Source organism: Camelus dromedarius, chromosome 23 (assembly GCF_036321535.1).
Source record: "Camelus dromedarius isolate mCamDro1 chromosome 23, mCamDro1.pat, whole genome shotgun sequence".
Lineage (NCBI taxonomy): Eukaryota > Metazoa > Chordata > Mammalia > Artiodactyla > Camelidae > Camelus > Camelus dromedarius.
Window position 1 is genome coordinate 17,902,549 of NC_087458.1, and position 21,509 is coordinate 17,924,057.

Below are 21,509 nucleotides of genomic sequence, written 5' to 3' on the forward strand. Positions count from 1 at the left end.
ATACTTGCAATTTACTCAGTTGTCCACAACGTACATAGTCGTCCGTAAAAATCTGTAAACACTCTGGATTTGAAACATCTTTCTGATAAAAATGCATCCATGTACCTGGTGGTTATTCTGCAGTTTGGTGAATCCTACCCATTTCAGAATTCCAAAGAATTAGCTCTTTTCTGATGCCCATCAGACATCAGTATCCTTGGACAGCATCTTTCAAAATCCACCTTTGCAAGTAGCTATTTTTACAAGAAAGACGAGCTTTCACCAATGATATAACATCGCTGCGTTCTCTCCCCCATATTCAACCAGAGTCCAGAATCTGATAAAAGTCCTTATCCCAGGTATTTCAGATGCCCCATGTTTGTAAACCTCTACGACGTTCAGGTTTCCTCTCGTGCTGCTGGTGAGACTGTGCTGGGTCCTAGTCTTCTGTGTTCCGGGGGGAAAACAGGAAGCTCACAGGTGGTGATTAGTGAGCAAAGACAGAGGAGCCGAGGGCTGCCGCTCAGGCTGTCTCTGTTGCCCCTTCGCCGTCATTTCCTATTACACTCGCGCTCCACAGGACACTTGCCAGACCCAGACTCCTTGGACCCCTGTTATTTGAGTGTCTTTTCTCACCTTCAGCAGGATCTGGACTGGTGTTTTCATTTGTTAAAAACAACAAGAACATTTGCTGGGAAACTTTCACTGGAATCATTTCAGGTCATCATAGCTATTTATTCTCTGTCATAAACTATAATTCTCCATTTCCCTTACTCCCACGTCAGGGGAGCTGGTGGTTTATGGTGGACAGTCAGTGGAATTTGAGTGAACAGTGGAAGATTTCAGAGAACTAGCGAGAGAGATTCTGCAGCAGGTTGTAGTACAAAGAACAAGACATAAAATATTCTTGTTCTCCATCACAGTCTGGCAGGACAAGAAGAAACAGGCTTCCCAAACAGCATAAAGGATTTAGAATTTGTGGTTATACCTGAGAAAGCACTTTCTTTGAGGAAAGAAAGCAAATCATGGGATTGGCTTAGTAAGAGATTTCCTTTATATGATTAAAACAGCCTAGGGCCTGTCTCATCGGTCTCACTCTTGGGTAGGGATGGAAGCTAAAGACTTTGCAGACCTGTGTTAAATGGGAGCATGCAATGCAGGTGTGGTGCTGTCAGAAGGGCCTGAGTGACCTAGAGAGGCCTGAAGTGCAAGCCATACAGAACTGCAGAAAGGGAATGGGAGCAATGGGAACTGCCTGCAAACATTCAAATAGGAAGGAGAATGCAGATGCAAGGCAACAGCTGAAGGATGTGTGATCCTAGGTGTCTGAATTCCACTGTTGACATGATTGTGAACTAATTTTCCTAATTGCTTTTAAATCAGGGATGGTAAAATCAGGGATGTTGGTTGAAACATTCCAGGCTTTGATAGATCCCAGAAATCACGATAATGCAATTTGGCTGCATTCTCAAGATGCCGCTGACCTGACATTCTTATTGAGAGTGTCACAGCAGTGCCTTCAAAGCAGGGCTCCTCAGTGAGGTGCCGCAGATGGAAAAAACCAGAGAGATGGGCCATCATAACGCTGAGAGAATGGGGGCCAGCAGCTTCTCAGTTAGAGGAATGCGGTCGAGTTTTTATGGGTTTTATTCTACAGAAACAGTTTTCTAAAGACAAGAAAGGTTTCACATTTTCCCCGGGAACAAATTCAACAAGCACTTACTGGGTGCTTTAAATGTCAGGAGGGAGGCAGCCGTCTGTATTCCGAGCTCCCAGGGCACTCAGGAAGACAGGGTTTCTCATCAGAACGACTTGGAGCCTCTTGTTAGGTGCTGAGAGATGTGGGCCGGGAACCCCTGGATTTAAGCTACACTTTGAATCTTCACCCAAATCTAGAACATGCCCTCAATTTGCAATAATAATACTGCAGCTCAGGTGGGCGCCACTCTCCCCGGGACCTCAGGATTCCTGCTAGCAGTCTTCTTGACTGTTTTGTGTCAGTCAGAGAGGAGCAGGGGGGAAAAAACGTTTGAGAACTACTTCCCACTGAACGTGGGGCAAGTGCCACGCTCTTCTTTCTCTCCAGCCTCAGTCTCACTCCTCGTGTTTCCCTTTGCGTTGAGCCTCGTCAGGGGAGAGTGATTGGCAGTGCTCGTCCAGTTCATCAAGCCGAGCGTGTGACTTGGGCTCAGCAGCTCAAGCCGCACATCTCTGAGCGCTGCACGGGCTCTGCGGTGGCTGGGCTACAGGGGGACAGCTTGGTGGTGGTGATGGCACAGCTGGTCTTCCGCTCAGCTTCACACGCCCTCATCCCCGCCTGGGCTGAGTGGGGGCGGCAGGGCAGGAGCACGCCACTCCCTGACTGCTGCAGGCAGGCTAGGGGATCAGCTCGCCAGGGTGCCTTTGGGGGAACTCAGAGAAAACCAGGGAGGAATCTTGACAGGTAGAAACTTGGGGTCATGATTCCTCCAAGGTTCCTAAGACCTCAGGGCCCTACAACTCCAGTTTTGCATGAAACCATTTCAGAGATCTTTCAGGCCTGTTTCCTGCTTCCTGAATTCTCACAGGGTGAGTCCCAGGCCAGTGTCAGCTGGGCTGATGGTGTTGAAGGACTAGCCCCGATCTTGGCCGAGGCCCCTGAAGCCTGCGGCAACAGCATGAGGCCTTGAGCAAACAGAGTTAGCAATTACTTGCTGTTTCCAGGAAATGCATGGCAAAGCGGACATCCCTCTAGTCGGCGTGAACGTGGTCTTTCCTCTGTAACTGTATTTGTGTTACATGGCTATGCTGAGGTGAAGTAACCAGGGAATAGTCGGTCCTCTTGGTTATGACAGCGTAGGAATAAATGAGGTCCAAAGCAGTCTGCCTTTCTCCCCCCATCTCTGGAGAAGTCCGGAGAATATGGGGAGGAGTAACATTTTCCTTTAGCCTTCTTTGACAAAACAAACTTCAAGGAGCATGCAAGAAATGTCTTTCTAATTGTTCAGGTCCGGTCCCAGATTTAGAAGCAACAAGGAAGCATCAGAACCATCGGGGGTTCTAGGCACACAGACGCGATAGCACCAGTGCCCACATCTGCGCAGTGAAAGTGGCATTTAGCCACAGACTTTGACGAGCATATGAGCAAATGAAACCATCTCATGGTAGAATCTGGGACCTCCAACGTGACTTTAGCTCCTTATCATCAATTTCTTTTATTCCAGATGACCAACTGAACTCAGAGGAAAAGAAGAAGAGAAAGCAGCGAAGGAACAGGACAACCTTCAACAGCAGCCAGCTGCAGGCTTTGGAGCGTGTCTTTGAGAGGACACACTACCCAGATGCTTTTGTGCGAGAAGACCTGGCCCGCCGGGTGAATCTCACTGAGGCCAGAGTGCAGGTAACCAGGGTATTCCCCTCCTCAGAGACACATCTCTGAAGACTGTTAAAAAACACAAATTGTAGGTTTCAGACTGGAGCAGGTACTAATAAGGATTATAAATGGGCAGCTTGAGAACAGAATCCGTTTCTAACTGTGTTTCTCTTGGCAGCACGGTATTTTTAAAAATCAAAGTGAACGCCTTTAAGTAGGGCAGAATGTGCCTTGCTGCAGGTCTCACCCTCCCCAGGGCTTCCCACCCTTCCAGATTCGTGTTCCAAACATTGTCCCTCTGAGCAGGTGACTCTGCACCCCTCTCCCACGAGCTTTCAACTTTAGCTGCAGGGTGGCCAAAGGGATGGACTCTCCGGCCCCCTCCTCAGGTTTCCTCCCCGACTCTGGGACTGTACAAATCTTCAAGAAACATAGTATACACACACACAGGCATGGACACGGATGGGAGTGGGAAATTAATGCATCAAAGACCTTCCACTTAGGAGCTGCGTAAAGAGCACGTTCGAGTAGATGATTTTGCGAAGCGAAGAAGGGTAGGGACACGTAAGACAGGGTAAAGAGAGGACAGCAGTTCTCTCTAACATGAATGCCATGACTCAGCAAATCCAAGTCAGACAGCTAGAAACAGTGCCGTCTGGGATGAGGAATAACAGTGACGATAACAATGCAGTAACACTAGCTGGGTCCTTGTTCACCGATGAGTGTTCTTAGTTACATAAACTAATCTGTCTAATCCGCACACCAATTCAACGAGGTGGACAGTATTACTCATCTTCAGGGGAAGAAACTGAGACACAGAGGTCAAAGTGCTTCATGCAACGTCACATAGCTAGGAAGTGGCTGAACTAAGATTTGGAGATGGCTATGCCGATCCAGAGTTCGTGCTTTCTAGCACGATAGTAGACTTTAAATAAATGAGTCTTCTGGCGAAATGCTTTTTTCAAGTAGTGCTTTGCTGTCTCTGCTGAGAGTCAAGATTCTATTATCTTCCATATTGCCGGCGGTAGGCTGCTGTTTCGCTAAGCGAGGTGGGTCAAATCTGTCTTGTCTTCCTCACGAAATTATTGTTTGTATACCTGTGTTCAGTCTGGGCTTGAAGGATTTCTTTCTGAAGATAGTAACTCTCTTGATGGGGGCTTGAGCTAGACTCAGAGGGCTGGGAAGGTAGGAACTGTATCCAACACCCTGTACTGTGAGAGACATTTGTTAATTTGAGGGACAGGGTCCTCGAGGTCTCTTTAGCCTGAAAAGAAGGTGTGTGAGGGTTTTCACCCTGGGAAACAGGGTCCTCATTCAGAAGAGGTCAGGAAGGAGGAAAAAAATGTCAGTGACAAAAGGGGATAGTTGCCTGGGCACCGTGGTGCCTCCAAGGATAGGTTAGGAGAAGGCGTACGCGACGATGTGTACGTTACGTGGTACATCACTGCTCTCCAGTCCCTCAGGGCTCAGGTGACATTGGTCCACAGGCACAAAGCTCAGTCGTGCCCTCTCCGCTCTGCCGTCCAAAGCAGAACACTGAGGTCTGCCTTCCCACATCCTCTTCCCCCGTGCTGCTTACCACAGCTCTCCAAACACACTCTGTTTCTACTCTTAAATCCCTCCCTCTCTCCTTCAAAACCCCCATATTTTTTATGTCTCAGGCTTGGCCTGCAGTGGTATAATAAATAATTTTAGGCCAATAACCCACAGTCCCTGAAAGTACCACTTTTGCCATGGCGATCTGAATTTGAAATAAAGAAACCTGGACAGGGCCATGCTGGAATTTTTTTTTTAAGATGTGGAAGAGCAATTTTGGGTTGGGGAGCTATTTCAGCCCCATCACAACAATAAGCAGGTGACCTTCCTATCTGTTGAAACTATTTTAACGTCCACCTTTTCCATCCTGCTATGTTCTAAAGTCTTCTAGAGTTGAGAGCATTTCCTATGTGAGCAGGAAAGAATTCTCCCTCCATGACCTTTCTTCTCCCTTCGTGAAGTCTCACCCTTTCCCAGTCTGAACCACTCCCTCTGACTCTGGACTTCTTTATTTAAAAGAAAATTTTTAATGGAGGTACTAGGGGTTGAACCCAGGATCTCGTGCATGCTAAGCGTGCACTCTACTACTGAGCTATCCCCTCACCCTGACTCTGGCCTTCTTTATATTTATGGCATTCATCACAACATGACATGTATTATATTGAGCTGTATGTGGGCCAACGTCCCCAACTAGACTGTGAAGTTCTCCTGGATGGAAGCCATATCTTATCATCATTGCGAAATTCTTTTTTTTTCTCTCCTCTCCTGTTTTCCGCTCAAACATTTATCGAGCATCTGTTATTCTCCTGGAGCTGTTTTTGCTTTGCTGGGGATGAGTAAGACACTGGCCCTCTTCTGAAGGGCAAAGAAGACAGATGGGCACATCCTACTGTTAATATAGAGTAAAATGATTCCTACACTAAGGGAATGTTCGAGAATTAGTGACAGCCCAGAAGAAGGCATGATAAATTCTGTCCAGGGAAAAAGGGGAGAATACGTACGCATTAAGCAGCTATTCAGTGAAACTCTCACAACAACCCTATAAGCAGGTATTATTATCTTCATTTGACTGGGAGACAAAGGATCAGAGAAATTAAATAACTACCCAAGGGCAAATGCTTAAAACCGTGGAGCCAGTATTTTTATCCAACTCTGTTAAAGTCATGTTCTTTCTACTCCAACATTTCACAAAGAAGGTGATGTTAAAGTTAAACCTTGAGAAAACATGTCTTTGACACCTGGACAGAGTGGGAGACTATCACAGGCAGGGAGACCACTCGGTGTGAATATACGTAGGGGGAACATAACTGAATACATTTTGGGAGTCTTGGGCCTAGGGTAGGATTTGGAATAATAAAGGGCCAGTGCATGAAGTCCAAGAGACACAGGATGCAGCTGGATTGGTGGACAATGAGCTAATTCTTGAACAGTCTGTGTTCTATGGTAAGACGTTTTGATTTAATTCTGTGAGTGATGGAGAGTCAGTGATGATATAAAGCGAAGCACTAATACAATTATATTTGCATTTAAAATGATAACCTTAATAGCAATGTGGAAGACACGTTAGAGACAAAAGAGCTGAGAGTCTGTGAAGCCAGGCAAGGTTCTGCCTCTACTGATTTCCACCCTGGCCTGCCTTCCACGTACTTTCCATGGTTATCTTATGTGAATGTTGCCCTCTAGAGCTGTGAAGTTGTCCCATTCCACACCATAGGGTTTCTTTCCCCCACACCTTGCCATGCTTTCCCATAGTTGCACCTAATTCCTGTTTTGCCATTTTTCAAATGTATATGTCTGTCCTCTTTTAATAGATGGTGAGCTGCTTACAAACCGAGAATGTCTCATTTCTCCCTTCCTAGTATTTAAGCCAGGGTCCGGAACACAGCAGGCACTCCATAAAGATTTCTTGAATGAGTAAATGAATGAATAAAATTCCACAGCAGTCTGGATGAGTTGTATGATCATGAGTCAGATGTCCTTGAGCTCAGAAACAGCCATTTATTATTTGTGTGAACGTCAACAGATTACTTAATCTCACTGAAACTGTTTCCTCAACTTTGAAATAGAAACATTAAAATCTAACTGTAGAATTGTCTTGAGAACTAGCAACAAAGTATGGAATGTGCTCATATAAGTTCCTAGCCCTAACAGCACTTAATAAATGGTAGGTTTATCATGAGCTGTAGCCAGTGATGTCAGCACCACCTATCTCCTTGGAACCCTAAAATTAAACATACTCCAGTCAACTTCCAGTCTTCAGTATCTGCATTTCCGTTTCACAAATTTCTTTCTAGAACTTCAGGAGACATGCCAGTAGTGCTGGAACACTAATAACCAACGACTGACAGAAGCCAGCATACAAATCCATAGCGCTCTCCCCCTCGGGTGGGAGGTGTGTGTCCTGCATTCGTCCTTTGAGTCCCTGCAGGACTGGGCTACCAGGGAGCTGGCTGAGCAGCACACAAGTTAGAGGCTGCTCTTCCATTGCTACTTCCTCACTCTCCTACTGGTGTTCCTTGCACTTCCCAAATAAACTATTTGCTTCTTAAATCCTTATCACAGGGTCTACTTTGGGGAAGATGGAGAATTTTCCTTAAATATCTAATAAGTATTTTGAAAACAGATGAAGTTTTGGCATTTTGAAGAATTTCGAAAAAAAATTAATGTCATTGTATCTGTGGCAGAAACCTAGTGAGATTTTTCTTCTTCTTCTTCTTCTTTAAATTACAATTCCAGCAGGGATTATAATCCATATTTTGCTACCACGTGAGTTAGCCATGGAGCTCATCTCCGGTGGCTTGATGTGGGGAAGTACCTCATGATCTTGTCATAACAGTCTTTGTCCTTAACAGGTCTCTCACACGGCCCACTAGGAAAAGATTACGGCATATATCTACGGTTCTAGAAAGAATTCCATACTTAGCCTATATTTCCCTCGGGAAGGCATGATATAGGAAAATCAACCAGGACTTGATTCATGAAACCTCTTCTTTGTTTCTCCTCTCGCTCCTCATGCCCTTCTCTCCTCCCGACGATCTTCCAGGTGTGGTTTCAGAACCGAAGAGCCAAATTCCGCAGGAATGAGAGAGCCATGCTGGCCAATAAAAACGCTTCCCTCCTCAAATCGTACTCAGGAGACGTGACTGCTGTGGAGCAGCCCATCGTACCTCGTCCTGCTCCAAGACCCACCGACTATCTCTCCTGGGGCACGGCCTCTCCGTACAGGTGAATGACTGGCCCACTCTCCCTTGCTCCACTTCCGCACGTTTCTCCGCGGTCGGTCATGTTCAAAGCTGCTTGTGCAGCTGGCTGACATTTCTCACTGGGTTACCCTCTTCAGAGACATTCAACTTGCTGACATCCCCAGATTTTCACAGGAGATTGCTAGTTGCCCCAGGAGCAGGGTGTGGGGCAGAAGAGAGAGGGACAGGCCATCAGCCATCTCCTCTTGGACTCAGGAACTCTTGCAAAGGTTTCAAAGATGGGGAAGAATCTAAAAGGAAAGATCATTAAGCTCTGCCCAGAGTCCCTCTTGCAATCATTCTGGAGCAAAATTTTACCCCATTTCTAAATTTAAGATAGATTTGTTTTTATTATGCTTAAGTAGGAATCTAACACACAAGGTTCTAAGTGTATGACCAAAGGCAAACTTCACAGTAAAACTGATTTTGAATGAAAAGGAAAGAAGGAAGGAAGGAAAAAAAGGAGAGAGACAGAGAGAGATTGAGAAGAAAAAAAAAAAAAAATCCAAGGTCACTCAGATCCTGTTCCTGGCCACAATTCTTTGTTAGTAGGTGGGGATGTCTTATGATCCAAGATGCTTCCTATTCTGTTGCTAATTCTTACCTACTTATCTGAAGTTTTTTGGGAGTTAGTTTGTGTGTGTTTTTTAAAAAGTATATATAAAAACAAAGTATAATTTACACTAAATTTTTATATTTAAAAGGTGAAAAATACTAAAAAAGCAAATAGAAGACTATTTCAAAAAAAAAAAAAAAGCACTTGGAAAGGCTTTTAACCTCCATTTATTATGCTGTTGAGAACACATAGATTAATGCCAGAGGGAAGCTGAGACACACGTGCCTAGGGCAATGTCATCAGCCTTAAGTGTCATTCTTTAAACCTCAGCCTGAGTACTCTTAGAAACCAGATCCAGGTTCAACTCTCTGGCCCACTGCAGTGGAAGGCGAAGTATTCACAAATTCATTTATTATGCTTCTGTTTACCTTTTTATTGTTAAGGTTAATTAAGGGTTTAAAGAGAGGTTTTAAACTGATTATAGGAGATTATCTCTCAGCTGGGGCTGAACTCCTGCTATGAAACACAACATTTGTGAAATGCAAATACTTTCCAAAAGTTGATTGCTCTAATCAAAGCCAAGAAACCTCACCTAAATATTCTTTCTGTTTCAAATAAGTTCCTTGAAAGAAACACCATAAATGCATTTGGAAACTTTTTTTTTTTAATCCCCTATTGTAAAATTTGCCTGAATTACTTTGGTCTTTGTACATGGAAACCCTATGCAAAGGAAATTGGAAATTTCTATTGCTCTCAGATAGAATATGCCTTGCTGATTTCAAAAAGATTAGTCAATCTGTATGTCCTATTTGAAATTTAGACTCCTCTTCTATAGAATTTACTAAAAACACATTTTGAAGACCACTGTGAAATCACGTAATCTTTAAATTTTTAAATACGTGGAAGACTGCTTTGTTTCTCTGATACATATGGATAGTTCACAGACTCATTGAATGGCTTGGGAAATGGATGTGCTTCGGAGCTTGATGTTTCAAGGCCTCTGATTTGAATTTGGTCACAATCAGCAAGTTTTGCTTACTTTTCTTCCTGGGCCCTAGTGAGGAGCTTTCCGTACCAGCGCTAATAACCCAGATAGCTGTCATGTGGTTCTTAAAGATGAGAGGCGGAGGGCAACACACTGCATGAGCAGGGACGAAATCCTTCCTGAATCAGTACTGGCTAGATTCCCTGGACCTCAGCGCAAGTTCAAGCCCCAGTGCCTGCATCATTTATCCTTTGTATATGGGCATCTACCTGAAACGATTAACATACAATTTATGTGTGCTTTTTGGGGAAGTGTTCTATTTTAATTTGAAAGATTATGTAGAAATACTAGATACATTTTTCAAAAACATTCATAATTCCACCATCTTGAGATAATTAGTTTGTTTATTTTTGCAATTAGAGTTCAGTATTTTTTATAGTACAGATTTAGTGTATATACTATTTTGTATTCTGCTCTTTTCACTTAAAATCATATAACCTAGTACTTCTTACTCATTTTATGGTATACTTTTATATCATTTCTCTCTTAGACACAGAGTTTGTAAAAAATAATTAATTAAAAGTTCATAGAATCTGATTGTTCATATTCTGTATGAAGAATAAATTAATCTCCAGCTTTAAGTAGAAAAATGGTGGTTTAAGCAGTAATTTAATCAATAATAATGTTTTTGACCCAATGTTGACTGAAGTGTTTATATTTTGATTAATTTCTCAAAGTGGCAAAAAGCTATTCTGTTACTTGGAGAGTTTTCTGCTATGTTTAGAACCAAAATATGTTATCATTTCATATTTTGAAGCTCGGTAGGAAATACAAGTCTTGTTAAGGAACTATAAAAGAAAAACAAGTGGTGAAAAGCCGAGGAAACGGTAGACCTTTTGTGTTATGGAAAAGTAACTCGCTATTTCTGTTGGTACCATTATGTCAAGTTAGTTATCTCACATGTGACATTCATTAAAAGGCATTTCTCTTGGTTAATCCTTGGTTAATGCTCCTGTGTGGCAGCTCTGTCCTTGATCTGGTTCCAAAGAGACTGAACACTTGCCCAAGTTTAAGCCTTCAGTAAGCAGAATTAGAGCCAGAGCTCACGATCCCTGTCTCTGTCCAACATGTTAGGCCACATAACTATGTTTTCATTCAAATTAAACTTTACATGATATTGAAAATAGCGAAAAGTTTGTAAGACTGGGAAACTCCGTAAACATGCCTGTTTGATTCAGGGTCTGTCTCAGATCTGTGAAGCACGCCTGTGCCTGAGGTCCATGTTCTGGGGTGTGTGGGCTGCCCCCCGGGATGAGTGATGTGGCTTGGTCATGCAATCCATGTTCATTGAGCAGACAGTTTTGCCAGAGAGGACAGTTTACTGACTTCCACAGCTCTCCCCTAAAAGAAGAGAGGAGGAAACCAAGACTCAAAGCAAGAGTGTGCATATGGTCAGAATTACGGGATGGGAAACAGCCAACACATTTTTTTTCTGGGTGTCTTTTATATCCAGAGTGATGGCTGTATAATTTATCATCTAAACTGGGACACTTTTGAGAGTAAAAGGGGAGTGCTATTAATAATGACACTAGGACAACAGGCATAAACCAAGACTGTCCCTGGCAAACTGAGACATATGGTTCACTCTATTTATAGCATGTCCTGACCTCCATCATTCCCTTGAGCATGTTAGAGGTGATGATGTCAGGCAGGCGACTGAGTCACCAGAAGGAGCAAAGCATCCTCTAACATGGACACTACTGTCCTGGCAGGTGTCTTTTTTATCTACCCGTAGCCAGCTGAAGGAAGCTTGTCTTTGGCACCCATGCTCACTGCTTAGCTCAGAATTGTTCCTGTAGGTAAATGAAAGCGCACAAAAGCACCAGAGTTACTAAGATTCATTACCTTGTAGTGCTTTTCCTCTTGGGTAGCAGTGATTAACCAAGTCCTGGACTTTTGACTGTTGTTTTAGATGAAGTAGTCAAGAAATCTTTCCACAGAGACATCCTTTCCTATGAAAGATAAAGAATGACCAGGCTCTGCAGTACTGGTCTGGAGTGCCATTTCCAGAGGGAGGGCTGGGCTTCAAAGAAAACTAATGACAAAAGAAAGAGAGGCCAGCGATCCTTATTCACAATCTCCCTCCCCCAACCTTCTCCTCCTTCTCCTCCCCTCATTTGATCGTGGTCACGGTGCTGCCTGACATCTGCTGAACGCATTTGGCTCATTTCTCCCTTTCACACTTTCAAAAATAGATCCTCGTCCCTCCCAAGATGTTGTTTACACGAGGGGCTTCATAACGGATTCTAACGGAAGACACTGAAAAGGTAACTTGTCAGAGGGGGAAGAGGGTGGCTGCTGGGGGTAGGGTTTAAGTGGGAATTAAGTGTGTTCAAGAAAGTAGAAATGAAAGTAGTGAGGTCCTCAAGTGGGGAATACTATTGGAAACCAGAGCTACAAGAAAATATGTCCTTAAAGTTAAGGGTAGTCTGATAGCCTAAAGCAGGGCTCTTCAAAGATTACCGGGCATATGAATCACCAGGATTCTGTTACAACACAGACTCAGATTCAGTAAGTCTGGGGCAGGACCTGGGATCTGCGCCTCTAACATGCTCCCATGTGATGCCCATGCTGTTGACACTTGGCACATACTTTGAATCGTGAGGCTTTAGATGACTGTAGGATATGCGACAGAGGTCAGAAGAACGATGTTCTTGTCCTGGCTCTTGTTGCTCCCCAGGCCAGTTGGGTCATCAGTCTCTTATGTAGGTTTGTATCTAAGATTGAACTAGTGATAGTTTCCCTATTTGATATCTCACCAGGGGTATTTGGAACCAATGGTTAAGCAATGTGCAATTCAAAAAAGAAATACAAAAATCATTAAGACAACAGAAAGATGCAAGGCTTCATACATAAAACATCTCTAGGAAGAAAAGTTCAGGATGGCAGAGGGATCACTGAATGTGCAGTGCAAACTGAAGGCTCTCTGATGAAATATGGTCCAAATGTGTCCACTTTCAGAGCTACATATACCTTTAAAAAATCAACTTCTGAATCTTAAAAATAGAAGTTGAAAATAATTATTTAAATCACAAAAGATCTAAAAGGATTCTAAAGGATTTAGGATTTATCAGGTCTAAAAGGATTTATCAGGTCTTTGTTTAAAAGTAAATTTCGCTAGGAAAACTCATATTGAATTTTCTTACATGAAGCAAGCACACCTAAAGTGTTCTTGCACTGACAAAAGAACAAACCAAAGATGATCGCCAACCTCTACACATCACGGACAGGGTCATGAAAACCTCAAGCTCTGCAGTCTTGGAAAAATACCGAGCTGGGAAGCCCTGGGGTCTCAGGAAGACACAGACTTCTTGGGCTGACAGATCTGTCTTTGGGGTGAAATTTTCAACAGCTTGTCATCATTTGTCCAAAAGGGCCAAATAGAAAACAAAGTTAGAGTTGAAAACTGAGTCAGGTATTATTTTCCCCCTAGCTCTCCTCAATTATCTTGTGATTTGTGGGATTTGCACTCTGGGTGATTAGAAAGCCGAGGGGGAGATGTTCATGCGTTTCTTGGCTTTAGAACCACCCCATGTATAGTATTTTCCATACTTCCTTGGTGTTTGGCAGTCATTTTAACACATTCTTCCTCACGACATCCTTTCAAGGTAGGTTGAAATTATCAAAAATGATTTGTCCCCAGTGAAAACAGAACTCTAACCCTGCCAGTGGTTAGCATTCTGCTGTGTATGTCTGAACTCCATCTGTTAGGGATCTCCAAATAAGGAGATGGAAAAATTTCAAGCTTACTTAAATGTGTCAGCTCTGTGCAAGTCCCAGAGCAGATCTGCTGAATCAACAGATGGGATACAAGCATTTCTTTTTCATCTCTAATTCCTTAATGCCCTTTATTTAGCAATGCAGTTTCTTGGTCATGGACACAAAGAACTTTACATTCTTAAAAGTGAAATAGAAATGTTGCTGTGGCCAAACCCTGTAAGCCCAGTCGCTGTGCTCATCTCACGTCTGCCTCCTGTTAGAGGGATGGGTGGTTCTAACTCAGAAGGCAAGACCAATGGGCGGGGTCTCTGGGTGTTGGTAAGCAGGCTCTTGGTGTTTTCATGTGCTACTCTGTACAACTTACTTAGTTTCAACTTCACCCTTTTATCCCAGGAAGCTTAATCCTGTTTGGGAAGAGTGGTCATTTTACATGGTTTGAATGGCCCTATAAAAGTGGTTGAAAACAGCTTACTAACCTCACTGGTTTCTGTCTTGTGTGAAAAAAATCTCAGGATTCTCTTTCTTTTCCTAACAGAGAGCCATAACAGCTTTGATGACATGGAAAACAGGTGGTCATGAACAATCTTTCAAACTGGCAGCCACTCAAGTCTCTCTTGCATCTGTTGTCACTTTTGGAAGTGGGTCCTCTCCACTTTACTTCTCATGCCTTTTTAAAGCATGACTAAGCTGCTCTTAGATTAATTCTGTCTTTTCTGATGCATAACATGTCTCTCTTGTCACTGGTATGTCAGAGGACTGGTCCCTACTTGCCTAAGAGGCACTTTTAGTTGAGAAACTAAACTCATGTCAAACTACAGGAGGGAAAGCAGACTTGTTTTGTTTAGTATGTGCACAAAGTAGCACTGTAATCTCTACCTACAGAGTTATGTACTCTACACGTGTGTTTTGAGGCTGTGAATTAAGGCCGTCTCTGTGCTTTTATCCTATTTCTTGTGGCTCTGCAATGCTGAAATAAGTCAGACCAATTTTTGAAAGTTTATAACTTTTCCAAACATTTACTGAGTGAAAACATGATCACTTATCAAGTGTCTAGGGAACTGCAAAACTCACTCTTTAACATCAACTGCTTTTTTTATTCTCACACCCCTCTAACTTGAGAGCTACCTGTAAGGCATTGTCATGGTCTCACTAACACAGTGGTGTCTTTCTAACAGCACCACAGTACAATTAGACAAGGATGCTGTTCTCAACTCTGCAAACACAGGCTGCCGTTTAAGGAAAAATGTCTCTGTGAAAATCCAATCTTCTGTATAAAATAGAGCTCTAATTTTATTAATTTGGTTTTGCTATGGGAAATGGATCAATATTCATCTCATTTGGGATGTTAACATTTGGCCTTCTTAGAGAATCTCAGTATTTCCAAGAAATGTGTTGCCATCCTGAGTCTTCAGACTAGAAAACCAGATGATACTAGTAAACTATGAAGTAACTACAGCAAAAAATGGTTATATAATAACCATGGAATCACAACTATAGTAGACATTTCTAGAAAACAGTTAACAGTACCTTCAGTAAACTAAAATAATTCCCCAAGGTTCTAATTCCCTTTGTCTGCTAAGGAAAATGGACCACACTTTGATCATCCAAAAAAAAAAAAAAAAAAAAGAGAGAGAGAAAGAGAGAATCTCTATTAAACAGGACTTGGCTTGTCCAGAATCTCAAAGGATGGAAAACATAACGCTCAAAAAATTGGGCCAAATACTTAAAAGCACAATACTCCATGACAATCTATAGTTTGCCATCAGAGAATTTTTTTTCTTTTCACTCTCTCATGAAGTTTTAGCCTCCTATTTTCAGAAGCTATTCAACTTTATTCTCAGTACTTAACAAATGATACAGATAATTCAAATTTCCAGCTTCTGTTCTATGCATTTAAAATGGTACCATTTTAGGGCTTAATTCCTTAGGGCTTAATTTTCTCACAGAAACCTTGCTGAGAAAGGCTGGTTTGGTTGATTTCATGATCTATAACTTAGGTACATTTCCCAAATCCAGTTGTCTCTTTTCTTAGCTACTTAGAACTTTGCTTTCTTTGAAATCTTAGATTTCAGTATATCCTAGCAATTTATTGAGTATGAGATTTATGGATTTCCATGTATTTCTAGTAGCATCTTGAACAGAAGCATGTAATTCATATACAACATAAATGATAATACATCCATGGTTTTTGAAAATAAGTGAGACTTCTTGATATATTGTTAAAAAAAAAAACTTGTCCTGTTTTAACAGGCTATTCTGATTATTTATCTCACTCCTAATTGAAACTCACCTGAACTGGGGATTCTTTTTCTGCTTTTGTCTTTTGATAGACAGTGGTAGAAGTAATAGTGTATTCGGTAAATCTAAACTGCATCAACATTTGTTCTTTTTTTAATTGTTAAAAGCTGTGATGGATTCAGAATATGCAATCATCAACCGCTGCTTTTGTCATGTCTCTTCTGATTCTACTCATTCTATTAAGATAGAAGAATTAATGGGAAGAACTGGTTCCTTAAAATAAAAGCATATTGGTAAAATATTTTTGTAAATCATTACTCACAGCAGGATGACAGAGATCTTTGATATTGAAAAGCCATCGGTTTAATCATACTAAATCTAGATATTTCTCAGTTTGTTATCTATTCATTAAATACTTTATTGGACGCTGAATATGGGCTAGATATGGTGTTAGCACTTCCTGGGGACACAGCGGTGAACAAGGCAGATATGGTATCTATGGAGTTTATAGCCGAGGAATTAAAATAAGAGCTAAAAGGAAAAGTACAGGGTGCTATAGGTGAACCTAACTTTGTGCAGACGATTAAGATCACGTATCCAGAAATGAGTAAGGGCGTAAGCGTGAAGCACACAAAAATGAAACAGAAAAGAGTATAGGATCCTTTTAGAACACTCTGAGTCTTTTTCCTTCCATAACACACACACACACACACTCACAAATATACTGGTGTTGTACGGATTTTAAATTAAGGATTTGTATTTCTGGAAAGACCTAGTGATGTGGGACTAATTACATTTCTTTAACCCAATTTTCCTGGGTTAATTGCTAGTAATTGAGCTGAAATAGGCTATTGTGAGTCTTGACTGTAAATCTTGACTAGGTGGTGTCCCAAATAAGTATTAATGATTTAGTCTCTCTATTTGTAGAGTAGCTTTAGTTTTTTTCTTTTTCTGGTCTGTCACTTGATCCCCAGAACCACAAACTCCTGTGTGGCTGACAAAATTGCACAGGAATGCAGGCACCAGAAGAGTTCATGTCTTTCCATTTATAAGTCTATCTCATTCCAGCCCTCAGTTGAAAGGTATTTTGCTAATCTTAGAAATGACTAGAAACATTTTCATTTAGATTAAAATGAGTTCCCTTTTAGCTGTTTAGTATAAAGTAATGGATAATTTGCATCCAAGTATAAGAAACCATTACTTTTCTTTTAAAAGAAATGCATGGATGCAATTAACAGAAAACCACCAATTACAATTTCTCCCCAGTGGTAGTCCCAGGTCTTAATTACAATTTCTGACAATGAAAAACAAGTCTGGGTTTTTCTCAACAATAAGAATGGTCGGAAACACGGAAACTGGAGCCTTCTCTAGTTTATCTAGGAGATTTAAACATTTCCAAAATAACTGACCCAAAAGACAGTGTGAGCTACTCAAGTTCATTTGAAGAAAAGCTATAAAATCAAGGCCAATCAGGATGGAAACTCTTGGTTTGGCAATGCTTGCTACTATCAACCAGTGGATCAAGAAAGGTAGAAAAGTCATCTTACGCTGTTTAACTGGTTCTCCAAGTACATTATTTAATATGGTATTTATTGACTATCTAAAATGTGTTAGAATTAAAGTCAGCTACCTAGAGAGAGGAAGGCAAAATGCCCTTTAGTTTCTTTTCAGATACCCTCTTCTCCTCTTTGCTCCCACAAGCTGGTGACGTAGGCAGGATGAGATTAAATACTGTTTTAATTGATCAGCTGATGAAACACCTGCTATCCACCATAAGCAACTTTCTTCTCTCACCCCCGAAATAAATCATTACTCACTATATCCGACACAGAAAGTACTTCTTCCCTGGCCTTGTTCCACTCTCCACTGCTTTTCCCTGCCCTTCAAAACACTGCCACCCTTTTCCAAGTGCCGTAGACTAATGGAAATCTGGGGCTGTAAGGGACCTCAGAGGTCATTTAGTCCAACCCACCTGCCCCGACCTGCCCCCACCTGCCCCCATCCTGAGAGTTGCAGCCATCTGGGGCACAGACTTGCAGCTTTGTGAAACTAATGCCTTTTATTCTCCCTGCTCTCTCCTTTGTCCCTACAGCGCCATGGCTACTTATTCTGCCACATGTGCCAACAATAGCCCTGCACAGGGCATCAACATGGCCAACAGCATTGCCAACCTGAGACTGAAGGCCAAGGAATATAGTTTACAGAGGAACCAGGTGCCAACAGTCAACTGAGGAAAAAAATAATTAAACAGGCCTAAGAAGAAAGCAAAAACCATAAGACACCTATCCTGCTCTGTCATTTCTTCATCTGCTGGAAAAATAAAAATAAAAACAAACAAACAAAAAACAGAACTAAACTATTGGGACCATGGCAGAGAAAAGCAGGAGAGGAGCAAAATGAAAATTAGTTAACAAATGTTCCTCCTCCCTCTGGGATACCACCACCACTTGTTTCTGTGTGTGTTAATTTTGTTTTTCTTCCTATTCATATGCTTTGCTTAATATACTCTGAGCTTCTTCAGTTAAGTTCGGCCCACCCACCCCCATGATTACATGGGTTTTAAAAGAATCCACAGCAGCCAAAGAAACCAGAATAATTGCCTATATTCTCCTCATTGACCTGTCTGAACTTCAGTGCCTTACCTTAGCCTTCTTCCCAGCTCTCTGTATAGAAGCTCTAGGAACTTCTGAAAAGCCAAAGTCTTTCTGAAAAATCTGTGCCAGACATAATTCCCTTTCTCATTGCCTCCATCTCTGTTGGTCATGGTAAGGTTTTCCCATCAGCTACTGGGAAACAATTGTGTACAACATCTGGTGGCTGGCCTGTCTGATCCAGTGTCATTGTCTGTGTCTGGCTAATTCTAAGCTCTAAGCTCTAGATCTAAGCTCTAGATTTAAGCTGTAAGCTATAGAGGATAATATCACCATCACCACCAACCCTTCCCCCCTATCCAAACAATTAGCCATCTTAAGTTAAAGATATTTGTTGTTTCTGGATTTACTGTCACGGGCTATTTGATAGAAGAAATATTTTTCACTTGAGAGAGGAAGAGACATTTTTCTAGGAAAACAAAGACTGAATCGTGAAAGGCATGGCCTACATCTCTTTGGTGCCTTAAGGATAGTCAGATGCACACTTATATATATACTGTATATATTTATATATTATATATAGATATAAAATATTTTTGCAAGCTTGAGTTTGCAGTTTTTCAAACACTACAAAGAGCAAATTTCACACCATCACCTGCGTCCTTGTCTCTACAGTGATGAGACTTTTTATTAGGGATCCTCTTTCCTTTCTTTCTCTACACAGAGCAATTGATAGGGCAACTGTTTGAGAACAGGTCCAATTTTCACATTAGGGCTTTAAATAAATTAGAAACTATTTGAGGCTATGAAAATGTCCTTAAGCCTGAAGCCCACGCTCTGGTGGAATGCGGATGCATCCTGATCTGTCACGGGAACTACACTTAGAAGAGGGAAAGCCATTTAGTCACCCACCCTTTTCCCACTCAACAGGAATCTGCAAGACACATGTTTAAGTGGAATTCTTAAAAGTCTACCTAAATTCTAAACCTTTAAAAGCCAACTGTGGGCTGTTTTTGTTTCCTAATATTTTGAAATAAAGTTTAGTATCTAGGGCTGGGAGCCAGGACTGACCTTTTCTTTGTTTCTTTCTCTTTGTTTCTGGCCATGCTTTTGTAACTTGTCAGGTAGACTTGACCAAAACACATTACCATGCTGTGCCTTGGTTTACCTTTTTGTAAAATGGGTTTAAACAATATACCTACCTCACAGGGGTGTTGTGAGGCTCTAATCATTTGCTACTTTGTCCTTTCCTGTATTCTCTGTATGTCCAGCACTCTGTAGCCATGGGAGGAAAGGGACTATAAAAGTATACAATGTTAATAGAAGGATACGGTACCCAGAAGCCTTGTTGTCTAGCAAGGAAATGCTACCTTGCTGTAAAAACTTACATTTGGAAATGAGAAATAGGTTTATATTTTCAGACCTCTCAAAAAGCACATCATTTGATCAAAAATTAATTTAAGACATTTATTTGACTTTTATTTTCATCCTGACCAACTTGGGTTCTAATAATTTCTGTTATCAGTGATTGAAAAGCTTTAGATTGATTTTGGCCAAATATGGCAACTCTAAGTGACAGACAAGGATTTGGGATTTAAGATGCACTCTCAGTACACGTCTGTTATTTCCCCTGGCATATCAGATTGAGCTAATGGCGGTGTTTTTTCAGTCAAACAGCCACCAATCTGAAAATGTATTTCAAATGTTGATTTCGTACTTCTCTTAATAAGAAGGAAGACCATTGTATGCATTTTGCTTTCATCAACTGATTCCCTCATCTTTTAGTCAACTATTAGAACACTTCTTACTGAATGGCTTCTGTAGCCTGGCTGAACAACACACATCACTTGCTCCCTAAAGTTTTCTTCAACTAATTCTTTTGTCCCACTAGCTGATGCATATTATCAACTTTCAAAGGAAAGTGTATTATAACAGATTAAAACATTCTTTGTGAAAAGAGTGCAATCCAAGAAATTGCTGAGATTTTGGAATTCAGAGAGAACGGCTAAAAGAGGAATCTGAGTTATAGTTCAGGGGAGAGAAATCATACATGAAAGGATTTTGTCAAAAGCGAGGAATATTAGAAGAGGGAGTAAGAGTCATGTAAAACCAAACCATTTGAGAACTTCATCCTGATACTCATTTTCAGTGGTGAACAGAAAAGTCTGACTCCATAACCCCAATGCTCGGTGAAACTAGGCAGTTTTACCCAGTGCCTGGGCAAGTGCTGTCTGGGGATATCACAGAGCAACCAATGCTGTCAGCCACAGGAGCTTTTACTGCCAACCAATACCACACGCATCTATTATCTAAGCACCCGATGGAGAAGTGCGCACAGGGTACAAGCACTCAATTTTGTTCACTCGTTATTGATTCTTTAAAAAATAGGGGTTTGAGATGTGATTTGGAGGAACAGCCTTCTGGCTCCTAAGCCAGGTATCAATAGAGGGCCTCAGAGCCACAAAGGTCAGAGGCATGTCCTTGTTCATCACCATCATTATACCCAGATAACAGATGAATACTTACGAACTGTCTATCTGTGTCCCCAATCCCTCCCCAAACAAAATGCTGACTTGTAAGATACTTGGCAGGTTAAATCAAACCAGAAGAGGAGATCGGATAAAAAAGGGAATGACATGACATTTAGGATATAAAGATCTCATAAGAAATGTAATATGTAAATTATATCTTGCTTTATGATGTAAAATATACATTGTTTGCGCTAGAATAGAAATGATTCCTTTTCAATAAAAAGAAAGAAGGATACTACTGCGTTGTCTTTTGTTATATACACTGGAGGCTGCTGACTTTTCTCTCTTTGAACTTCAAAAGCAGGTCTGCTAAAATCTAAGGCTGCACTCAGAAAAAAGTGAACATAGGAGGGATTTATGAACAAGAGAACCTTTATCAGAGTGTAATAATCGTTTCTAGAAAGGAAAATCTATTGTTCCTCACAAACCAAAACTATGGTAGGAGAAAGAGAGGATTTTTTCTTTTTTAGTATAATAGGTAAGTATAGACAGGAACTTTTAGGAGAGTTTTGCTATTTTTTTACCCACATCTTTAGTATCCACAATAACAGCGATAGGACAAAACAGACTTCATATAAAGTATAACTTTTTCTTGTAGAAAAAAGAATTAACAAAGTAAAATTTAAGCACCTATTTTTATAGCATTGGGTATGTGGGGAGGGGAGGTAGAAAAACCTAATTGGGAGCCAAGGGTTCTTTTTCATACAAATTAAAATCTG

General features: G+C 41.3%; 1 protein-coding gene across 2 annotated transcripts in view; it reads left to right on the top strand.

The window, feature by feature from the left end:
- Positions 1–21,017, top strand: part of PRRX1 (paired related homeobox 1) — a 70,739-nt gene extending 49,722 nt beyond the window's left edge. The window contains exons 2-5 of one of the 2 annotated variants that reach the window (XM_031435795.2): positions 3,183–3,358; positions 7,911–8,092; positions 11,906–11,977; positions 17,761–17,823. In XM_031435795.2, coding sequence (XP_031291655.1) covers positions 3,183–3,358; positions 7,911–8,092; positions 11,906–11,960 — 413 coding nt within the window. In that variant the 3' untranslated portion in view covers positions 11,961–11,977; positions 17,761–17,823. Of the gene's footprint in view, positions 1–3,182; positions 3,359–7,910; positions 8,093–11,905; positions 11,978–17,760 lie in introns of both variants that reach the window. The other variant, XM_010984498.3, reaches the window with a different exon arrangement.
- Positions 21,018–21,509: the final 492 nt, after the last annotated feature.